Source organism: Lonchura striata, chromosome 1, assembly GCF_050655825.1.
Source record: "Lonchura striata isolate lonStrDom1 chromosome 1, ASM5065582v1, whole genome shotgun sequence".
Taxonomy (NCBI): domain Eukaryota; kingdom Metazoa; phylum Chordata; class Aves; order Passeriformes; family Estrildidae; genus Lonchura; species Lonchura striata.
The window spans coordinates 92,854,775-92,866,293 of NC_140703.1; the positions used below are offsets into that span (position 1 = coordinate 92,854,775).

Genomic DNA, 11,519 nt, shown 5'->3' on the forward strand with positions numbered 1-11,519 from the left:
GCCCCTCTCTGCTCTGAACCAAGCTTAGAGCCTCTCCTCCAAGCACAAATTAAGTTTTTAAGGACTACATGTCCCAGCCAAGGGCTTAGGCAATGCCCATAAATTCTTTGCTGTTCCACACAGCTGCTCATGGCAGAAACAAATCCCCTGCAAGCACTTTACCCGCTCAGTATCACAGGAGGAATCCGTCACTCGCTTTCAAGAGAGCGACTGTAAGGAAAGGAGATTTGCTCGAGTGCATTGGGAAAATTTATTTGAAAGGGAAGCACAAGAACTAAAAGCAGAGACTTTGAAAGAGTGGGCAAGCACACCAAAGCTGATAGCTAAATAGTAGAGATACTTGGAACTGTGAGCAAGGACACACTGTTCAGGGGACAGCAACTTTGCAAATTAAGATAACTACATCAAAATGACATCTGGTTCCAAGCCCCATTTTTCATTCCAACAGGAACAATCCATAAAACCTCATTTATGTCTGATGCAGGGAACACAGAATGAATAATATCCATTTGAATAAAAAGAATGACCAAATACAGAGCAATAACAATTAAATAAAAAGGAGCAGAATCATAGAGATCATTATGAAAGTTACAGCATTACTGAGATTGTTTTAAGATTATATGAGCTAGTTTTTCGTCTTTTTAGACAACAGGGAGTTTGGGAGTTCTGGGAATCCAGGTCAGTATGGTGCTGGGGACCCTGTTGAAAGAGTATAGAAATAGCAAAGAAAAATAATACAGTAAGTAGTCACAGAGAAGTGACATTAAATATTTAATTATAAACAATATTTATAAAGAAATGAGGCTGAAGCAGTTCCAGCTCTGTCTTTGCAGACCATTCCAAAAATGCAGTCCCAACAGATGCTCTAATCTACTAAATGCAGACACCTTCCAAAGCGTAACATTATATTAACTCATCTACACACAGAAATGTTTTATATTCAATTACTTTGGATGCATAAGTTCAGGTAAATACATAGCACTATAAAAATGTATTTAGAAAAAATAGTTTTTCAAAACAAATTACGAGTGACCACATATGCAGGGAAATTAAGGCACTTAACTCTTCTTGAAGCCAGTGGGAACTTGGCAGAAGCCAAAATATATTATGGATCTAACTCTGAAGATCTGTTCTGTAAATACTTCTAGAAACAAGTAAATCTCTGCCAGTGGGTAATGTTACTCATCTTTGTAGGTGTCTTCAAGGCAGAGTTAATTCCACATGGTTTTTAAGACAAAAATTGCTTACCTAAGATCAGTGGAGGTTTCACCACATCTATCAGCTGTGAAATTAATATTTTACTACTAAAGTCTATGAGAACTAGACCTTATTTTAAATTTAAATTAACACTGTCTGTCCACATATTCTTGCTTTTCTCTGAGCCCAGCCGCTAAATACAGTGACAAATTCACTCCCCCGGTTTAGGTATCTAAGAGTCTGGGATCAGGGCTCTGCTGGTTTTCTAAGCTCCCTCTGCTGTCAGCAGAGAAGAGGAGCACCTTTTGAGTGCTATTCAGTCCATGCTGAAGGAGGTGATGGTGGGAGGGGATTCTGCTCCTCTGCTCTGGTGGGATCCCAGCTGGAGTGCTGCCTTCAGCAGGGCTCCCAGCATAGCAAGGACATGGACAGGCAGGAGTGAGGATAGAGCAGGGCCACAAAGGCGATCAGAGGGCTGGAACACCTCTTCTATGAGGGCAGGATGACAGAGTTTGGGTTGTCCAACCTGGAGAAGTGAAGGCTCTGAGGGGACCCTATTACTGCCTTCCAATTCCTAGGGGTGCCTTTTAAGAAAACATGAAGACATAAGCCAAGAGGTAATGCCTTCAGAACTGAAAGGAGGTGGGTTTAAATTAGATATTAGGAAGAAATTCCTTACTATGAAGGTGGTGGAACTGGAATAGGTTGCCCACAGAAGCTGTGAATGCCCCATCCCTGGAAGTGTGTAAGACCAGGTTGGATGGGGCTTTGAGAATCTGGTCTAGTGGAAGATGTCCCTGTCCAAGGCAGAGGAGTTGAGATAACCTTTAAAGCCCCTGCCATCCCAAACCATTCTACAATTCTACAACAGTCAGTCTGCCAATGCTGCACTGGAGTCAGTCACTTCTGGCAGTGAGGCAGAAGTGAACAGAACATAACAGTCACACATCTCTGATCAGGATTTTGGCAATATACCATGTAAAATTTGAATAGCACTTTTAACGCTTGCTAAATGTTTGTGATATTTAATATTTTGATGACATTTACATTAGCAAAAGGAAACAAAGGAGACAAAGGAAAATTATTAATAAAAGGTTTTGTTTTCAAAGTAATCTAATAAATTCTTATTTTTCTATCTGTTTATTAATGAAAAACAAGATTTAAAAAAATATTTTAGCAGGTGATATTTTGCAGATGAGTGAGCAGACATTGCATTATTCCTACAAGAAACTAAATGCTGAAATAACCTGTTTTGTACACATGGGTTTATTACGTATTATACCTGTTAAAAACACCAGTTTAAAAATAAAAACTCTTTCTAGGAATGAAGGCAGATAAAGTGGTCTTACAAAGGATTTTATGTCAAATTTTGGAAAAAGAGACCTTTATCAGTATTAATCAATCTATTTTAGGTTAATGAAAGGGAAAATCATTATGTTAAGGTCTTATTCCTGGAACTACTTTTTGTTCTAATTTTAAAACACTACTCCTTATAGATCATTATCCTAAAATTATCTTTCTCAAAGTCCTGTTCTCAATATAACACTAAGATGTAAGAGGAATTGTTTAGGAGGAACCGTTCTAACACACAAATTATTAATGGTGTTTGCACAGTATTAAAAGATCCATATCCCTCTTCTCTGGGCATTTCATTCCATAGAGGGCAAGAAATTATGGTACTTACAACATACTTTGGTAGTATTGGAGCCACATACCTAAGTAGTGTCTAACTGTAAACATGTGAATTTCTTTCTTCTTCCCCTTGCAGCCTTTCCCTCCCCTAGGTTGACTACCTTCTCTATTTGCTACCCATACTCCTCATATTTAATTTTCTTTTTTTTTTTTTTTTTTTTTTTTTACTACAGGTGTTTACACATTTTGAGATATCACTGCTCCCTTCTCCTGAGATCAGAAAGAGCCTGGGGGTTGAACCAGCAAGGGGCTGGCAGGGTTACTCCTCCTCAGAAGCCACAGAGGCACCACAGGGCAAAGCAGGCAGAGCTCGAACCTTGTGCCCACTGCAGAAAGGCTTTTAAGCAGTCTGTTCCCAAGGCAAAAAACATCACTAAGGATTTTGGAAACAGGATCTTGTATGAGAGAACTGGCAGCAAGCCTGCAACAAAGGATGTTGGGGAGAAGTCTCCACATGTCCTTTAGCAGGGCTTTTTCTGCCAGGGACACAGCTGAATTCCTGGCACACAGACACAAGAGTGGAGTGGCTCTTCCTTCCATCAAAACAGTAAACTTCTAAAAGGTTGTTCAAATCTATCCCATGCCTACTGTCTACCCACACAGACTCCTACCTCTAATGGAGACCAGTGGGTGTCTAGCACAGATTTTCACACAGTTCCCTGAGCCCAGAACAGTGCAGTGCAGCCTTGACCTCCTTCTACCCCCTAACAACCTCTCCTTTGGGGCACTTCATAAATATAGTTTACCCCCCTGCCTTACAACACAGTAGAATTAGATCAAAACAAAGCAGCATCTCTCTTCCATGAAATGACACAGGACTAATGCATTTTCTTTTTTTTCAATCAATCAGAGCTTCCCATTTACAGCTGATAATAATTTATTTGGATGTACCTAATATTCTAAAATGGGTTTTTTTACTTACAACAATGCCTGGGTAGTAGCCTCCCACAGTAACATTTTCTGTTCTTGTGGTAGCTGCCAGACCTATGGTGAGTATGAAAACAGACACCACCAGCAGTGCAACTGTGAACCAAAGGGAAGTCTTCTTTCTTTTTGCAAACTGTCCTGTAGAGAGTGAGGGGGGAAAAGAAAAAGAGCATTGCATTGCAATCGTGGCAGAACAAATACAAAATTATGAACTATTTTCTTTTGTTAATCTTTTCCGTTGTTGTTCTCCCACTAAGAAAAATTGCTGCCAGACAACAAGAAGGAATTAAACCCCACAGTTAGAGTATAGCTTAATGCACATGCATTCGGTACAGACATGAGATGAGTTTTTATTAAACTGAACTGTAAGTCAGTGACAATGATAATTATGCCTTGTCTTCAGTAGCATTTTAAATTGTTGTTCAAGTTGGTGAGATCCAGCAGGCCTTAAATTCTTACCTGTATGAAGTGTCAATTTGCCTCTATTTGGCCTGAATATAAAAATAAATATTTGGAACAAGATTAGCAGGTGGTCTGCATGCTGTCCCGAAAATCAATGTGCTCTTCATGTTTACTGGGGTAAGAAATCTGTATCCTTGAAGCAAAGCTGTAAAAGAATTTATTGGGTAGTGATACATGAGGCTTTTCTAGCAGAGGCTGCTCAGTGAAATCCTTTCAGTCTCACAAGAATTTGGACCCAGATAGTGCAAACTGAAATCCAGCATGCTCACCTCCGGCTTGCAGACTGCTCCAAGGCATTAACCTGGTCATCCCATGGAAGATCTGAGTTGTAGCCAGAGGTTACTCACACCAGGGGCCCAGCCCATAGCACAGACTTATGTAAGACTAAAAAAGCCATTAATACATGACTCTAACAAAAGACACCCAAGTGAATCAAGCTGTGGTCTCCATTTTTGGCACTCTCACATTGGAGTGTGCAGGATCACCCTGTAGCACTGGGCCACGTGATGCCATGGTACCATACGCTGCACCTGGGCAGGATGGAGCTTCTGAGAAAGCACAACCTGGCCACAGCAGGGCTGGCCTCTCTCCTTCTGTGGCCTCATGAAGCTGCCTGACTGCCTGGCCTCCGGAGAAGGCAGACACTGTGATGTTGCACTGGAGCCTGCAGGCAGCAGTCCTCAGGAGGAAGGAAGAGGTGAGAGGGGATGGCAAGCTTGCATGGGCCAGGCTCTGGGGGCACTGTTGGAAGCAAAAGCAGGAAAGCCAAAATGAAAGCAGAAGCTGTTTGCAATAAGTCACTTGAGTTTCATGGCCATTTTAAAGTCATGTAACTCAGTTAAATGTTTACAGTTAAGTTAAATGTTTATAGCCAGACTAGATCAGTGATGTTTGCAAACCAAGTCAAATAATTTCAATCAGTAAAAAAATGAATTTATAATAACAAGCTGTGTTTGCTGACATTTCTCCAGTAGAACAACCAGTCAAATTGATTCCAGTCTTTTAGTATGAAATACAAGCAACTTTCCTAAAGACAAATGCTGTCTATTGATGGTATTAGCTTACACAAGTCTCTCACCTGCATGTACAAAGTCTTCCTGCTAAAGATAAAGAAATAATTCCTAAGACTCACCAAACACCTCTCCTCCAGCCTATGTCTCTGCTATCTTCCTCTGGCAATTCCCTGTTAATCCATGGAGGGTCACTGGGCACATGGAAGCAGAGAGCTTTTTGTTAGCAATTAGTTTTTCACCGAGTGTGTGGAGTTGATGACGGTTCTTTCAGTGAAGCCAGTTCATATGGCCATGAAGGAAAACTAGATTTCAGATGTGCAGCTCCCCAAATCCGCTGTCATTCCTACAGACTAAAATGATTCATTCAATATATCTTCCACATTGTAAATAATATCTGATGCCCTTGCCATACCTTATCATCTTTGAAAAGTCATGGAGATTAAAGAATCCCCAAAACTGAAGAAAGGTGTATGCTCCACCCATTTTTTTAAAAGGCCAAAATGAAGATTGAGGGAACTATAAACCAATCAACCTCACTTTGGTTCCTGGGATGCTGGGACCAAAAAGGTGGAGTAAGTCTTCTTTTAAGACATTTCTGGGCACAGAATGAAAAGGTGATTGGCAACAGATTTACCAAAGCTAAGTTAAGTATGACCAGCCCAGGTACTAGCTATGGCAAAAAGACTGGACTTGAGGAGCATTGGATGTCTTTTGCCTTAATTCTAGCGAGATTTTAAACATGATGCCAAGTCCTGAGCAAAGGAAGGAACAATGCATTGCAATGATGTAGGTAAGGCACTGCCCGGTTGCAAAGCAGCTCTGCTGGAAAGGACCTGGGGGCTGGAAAGGACTGGGGGCATTCATGATGAGTTGATCATGAACCAGCAGCAAGCCCTAGCATTAGAATCCTGTACTAACAGGAGCATCATTAGTAGATCAGAGGAGCAACTACACCCATCTATTAAGCAAGCACTTTTTAGACAACATAATATTGCACTCAGTCTTGGGCCCTCTGTATAGGGAAATACATAAACTAACGGCAATGAATTCAACAGAGGACTGCAAAGAAGGTCAGGGGCTGGTTCTCTCTGTATAGGAGGCTGAGGGAATGGGGCTTGCTCAGCCTGAAGATGAGATGACTTTTGGCAGAGCTAGTTGCAGTCTTCCAATTCCTTTGAGTTGTTGTCAAGAGAACAGACTCAGGCTTTTCATAATGGTGCACAGCACAAAGAAAAAAGACTGCAGACAAACTGAAGTACAAAAGAGTGTTTCAGACTGGGTATAAGGAGAAAAAAAATTCAACATTAGGACAGTCAAGCATTGAAATACGTTGCCCAATAACTTGCGCCCTCTCCAACTTTGGAGGTTTTTAAGATTCAAGCAGAAAAAGCACTAAGAAACCTGTCTGGCCTGACCTCATAATTAACCCAGCTTTGAGCAGGAGGTTGGAATTGAAGCTGAGGTACCTTCCTACCTGAATTCTTCTATGGTTTTATGATAGTCAAGACAGCTAGACTAAAGAGTGGGTTGGGTATGTGTGCTCATATCCACTGATATGAAACTGCAGCTGCAATGTAGCCATACTCTAAAGGGACATAGGAACACAAACCTTCCCAAAGCCAGTGGGGCACATGATCCTCAACCAAGACTTCTTGAAACCACCAGAAAGTGCCTGAGGAGCCAAGCCACCACAACTTCCTCAGAGTAGCTCCTGTACTGGCAAAGGTTGAAAAGATTGGATGGAGATAATCTATGAGTCCAACCCAGCCTCCTGAGTTCTGATTATGAATAATGCAAGGCATGAATTTGATCACCCCGAGTTGCTAGAAAATGTTTTAGGAAAAGCATGCTCATATTTGTAATTGGAGTAAATCTGATGAGGATTTAGTGAGGCAGAATAGAAAAAGATGTCATTATTTGTATGGACATTTTTTTGTATGATCTACATTTTGACATTGAAATTTACACATGCCAGAAGAAATTTATAAATGCAATACTCTTCAACCCTCATATTTATTGATCTTTTACCACCTGCATCTCAAAATACAGGCAAACATCCAATTGTATCTCCCCTTTTTGGTAGCCTAGGAAACTGATAAATAACCACATTGCTAGCTATGAATTCCACCCTTAGGAGAGATGACTTATATACAGGAGCACAGAAAGGTCCTTTTGGAGAAGAAGCTGGCACATGCAAGAACTTATTCTCAAAGACTTCCACATGCTCAGAGAAAATGGGTAGAAATCAGGCTAAATTGGTTTTTATCATGGCTGTTTGGTTTTCCTTAGTCACAACAACAAAAATCTTTGCTCTATCAAAATATGTATAATTGTATGCCTATAAGCCATCAGTATACTGGGAGGCCTATGTAATATTTGCAAAGCAGCTTAATATCTTCAGAAATTACTGCTCCAAAGGGTTCCCACAATTAAAAGGCTTCCTTTTGCAATTTTAGTCATGTTGGGCCCCAAGATTTTTCAAGCCTTTGTTTACTGCTGTTTGTAGCAGTTGCCATGCAGTTTATTTGGATCTTTTTTTAATGTACCTGCTGCCAAAATCCAGTGCCAGACTCAGAAGTCCTGTCTCCAGCTCAGGCAGTGTGCCTGGCCCAGGTTTCCTCCCTGACACTCTGTGGCAAGGCTTGGACTGAAGTCTGGCCATACACAAGAAAAGCAGTTAAATTAAGAGTAGAGGAAACATTGCAGTCAATATTTGTAGCCTGAATTTTCTTCCAACAGCCAATGTTCCTGGAGTGCAGGAAACAGTTAATGGAGGCTATTCACTTTCCAATTTTTTAGTACTGAAGTAATTCTCAGAATAATTTTGACATCTATTACCTTCAACTTCTTTAGCAATGATTTAGTATGAATATTATTAAGCTCCTAGTCTGGACCTTAATGCAATTTAATTATAACTTTAAATTCTTATATTTAGCATACCAAAAACCAAGCTTGTAGGAAGAAACCTTCTCCTATCCTTATTAGCATTAGCTTGTGGCTGGGGTCAATAGAAGGTATGAATATGTTATTAACATCTATTGGCAATATTCTTCAGCAGTTTTGACCAGTGAAGTATTGACTGAGCCTTGGACACTGAGTTTTTTGTGGTATTAACTGCAGCAATAGGCACTATAAATTAGAGAGGTAACAGAACTTCCACATGACAGGCTTGTGCTTTGCCTGGCGCAGACCTAAACTGTGCACAAAAATGAACAGTCACAGAAACACTCTTTGCTTTGCTCACTAAAGATCTGTCAGGGAAAGCATCTGCTTGAGCCCTGCTTCCAGAGTGGAAGGTGAGAAAACACCACCAGGACAAGGAAGAGACACACCAGACTGCTGCCTCCTTGGGACAGAGAAAGGCCCATCAGGGGGGAAATTAAGATCACCCTCCAGAGAGCAAAAAGAAAAAGTGGCTGCTGAAGACCATACTCTACTGCACTCAAATAAAACTTTTGTCTGTTCATCAGCTGCAGTAAACAAAATTGTATTACAATGCTCTGTTTGCAATGGGTGGGGGTTAAATTAAATTTGTAGGAAGACTATGGAAAAATAAATGGTTTTTGGGGAGGGTGTGTATGAGATTGCAAAGTGGTGGGTCTAATAATGAATAGTAGGGTCTGGATTTGAACAAAGCAAAGAGTGAGTTTAAAAGAAGAATGAATTAATCAATGATGAAACATGTCCATGGCACAGAATGTGTCCAGGGGCTGAGGGAAAGAAAGAACAGAATGAAACAGCATCTCTCCACCTTGGAAAACCTCTGTACAATCTGCAACTGAACTAAAGTCCACAATTAGACCAAAGAAACTATACTTTGCTAATTGTACTACTTCTTTTAAAATCTATCTTCAGACATCATAAAGTTAAAAAGTGTGGCATAATTTACAGTGAGGAAAAAAGTCACAGTAGGACGTAGCAGTTAGCTGGGATTACAACCACATTTGTTGAATATTAGCATGACATAATTCCATACCTTCTTCTTTGATCTAGTTATGGTGATCAAAACGGAAACCCTTCCTTCAAATAATACCCCAGCCCGATGTTTATTAGCATTTTACTATGAGAAAAAGGAAACTTTTGTAACAGGAAAAAAAATAGTATGCTTTTCTTATGTAATGGGTACTACTAAAAATTGTGACATATTTCAGAGTGACATTAGGTGCACTTAAAAATATAATTTAAGTGGAAATTCACCCCTGACAAACCTTAGTACCAAAGGTATGCGCTGTTTTGCTGCTATTGAGAAATTTTTTTGGAGCTTTTTGGAGCTAGATTATAGGTTTTTAATTACTGCAATGCTCACGTCAGTGCCATCTCTCTCTCAACTACAGTTTTGTGTATTTTAAAAACTGTTTCATGCCAGTGAAATATAATTAATCCTACATTGCCCTCCCAAATTAAATGTGACGGATTGAGATGCTTAAAAGAGATGCTCACACCTGCTGTTGGTGATTACTTTCCCTTTTCTGATTAAATGCTTGACTTGTCCAGAGTGCTGAACTAATTAAACCAGATGCAACAGCATTCATTTCAAGCCACAAGACAGCAGCTTTTATCAGGCCCATCTCTTACCTTTATTATTAATTTGTTGAGTAAGCTTCACAAGTGCATTATATATTCAAGACCATGGGAAACAGTTTACAATTCTACTACAAAATATCCATACTGAACAAAACTAAAAAGCGATCCCAGAAGCCCTGATATACTACACAGTGTGGCTATAGTAAGTGATACCATGCAGTATCACTATGACCTCATTGTTTTGGCAGCAATTTTTTCACCAATAAATAATTTAATGAGCAGCTAATCACTAGTTTAAAGCTGGCATACAGATTCTTCTTTTCCCCATGACTACCTGAAAATGTTTTTAAGTTAGAGCACATCTTCCATGGCCACATTTTCAACATCAATATAATTCTTCTCCCAAGTTTAAGACAAAAATTAAGATCTGGTACATTTTTCACTAGGATGTTAAGATCCTTGAGTGAATAGCAAGGTCTCTGCTTATCCTTTCAAACGTTACACGGAGTAATTCCCACCAGTTCTGTATTTTCTAAACTTTAACAAATTCCGCTGGAATAACGGAATACTTGACCTTTCTTTTGCCACTGTATTTCAGGATGTAGGCTGTAAACAGAAGCCATTCAATTAGGAGAGCCAGGAGGATTGAAACGAACACAACACCTGTCCCCAGCCCACCCCGCACCTGCGGGCACCTCCGCCTGCTCCAGCGCAGCCACCGTCCAGCACGATGGCTCCCACATTAATTTCGCGTCCGCGTCCCGTACCGAGCTCTTCCTCCGAATGTTAAACCTCCAGCGCAGGGATTCTCCCAGCGCAGCTGAAGGCTCTGAAGAAGAGCCGGTATTTTTAAACACCTCGGTGAGCGAGCGGATGAGCGGCAGCGCGCACCGCGCCGGAGACCTCGGGCTGAGCCCGCGCTGCGCTGCCGCTGTGCGGGGCACAGCCGGGACACAGCCGGACACAGCCGGGACACAGCCGGGACACAGCCGGACACAGCCGGGACACAGCCGGGACACAGCCGGGACACAGCCGGACACAGCCGGGACACAGCCGGGACACAGCCGGACACAGCCGGGACACAGCCGGACACAGCCGGGACACAGCACCCACCCGCGCCCTCCCGTCCCGTCCCGTCCCGTCCCGTCCCGTCCCGCCGGTTGAAGCGCCGGGGCAGCCCGGCCGTCCAGCCCGCCGCCGGCCGCCGCTCTCCCCGCCGCGTCCCCGGGGCTCCCGCAGCCGGCGGGGCAGGTGCCGGGCTCACCTGTGGGGTCCAGCACGGCCAGCGGGCCCGACACGGCGGGGGCGGGCGGCGGGGCCATCATCTCCGGGCGCCCCGCTCCGCTCCGCTCCGCGGCCGGCGCTGCCGGGGCGCGGCGGGTCCGCCCCGCGGGGCGCGGCGGGGCGGGGCGGGGCGAGCGGCGCTGCCCCCGCCGCGGGGGACCCGGCCGTACTGCCGGCCCCGGCCCCGCTCGCCGCAGCTCCCGCCAGCTGCGAAGCACGGACCAGGTCTTTCCTTGGGCAGCCGTCAGCTGCTTCACTCACTGTATCTCCTACCCGCGTCTCAGCCTTGGCGTCACTTCTGGATTTCTTCTTGGCCAATTTGACACCTGGAGGAGATCAGAACTGTACCAAACTTTCCTTGCAGCTTTCTTCTTCCCTTAAAAAAATATATTTATGTATAAAAAACAGAAATAAACTGCT

The 11,519-nt window shown here is 42.7% G+C and overlaps 1 protein-coding gene across 4 annotated transcripts in view; it reads right to left on the reverse strand.

Moving 5' to 3' along the window:
• Positions 1-11,201, reverse strand: part of TMEM255B (transmembrane protein 255B) — a 66,738-nt gene extending 55,537 nt beyond the window's left edge. For all 4 annotated transcript variants that reach the window (XM_077781567.2, XM_021545626.4, XM_085558513.1 and 1 more), the window contains exons 1-2: positions 11,080-11,201; positions 3,812-3,954 (exon numbers count right to left, since the gene is read on the reverse strand). In XM_077781567.2, the coding sequence (XP_077637693.1) occupies positions 3,812-3,954; positions 11,080-11,140 (204 nt within the window). In that variant the 5' untranslated portion in view covers positions 11,141-11,201. The remainder of the gene's footprint in view (positions 1-3,811; positions 3,955-11,079) is intronic.
• Between the last annotated feature and the right edge of the window lie 318 nt (positions 11,202-11,519).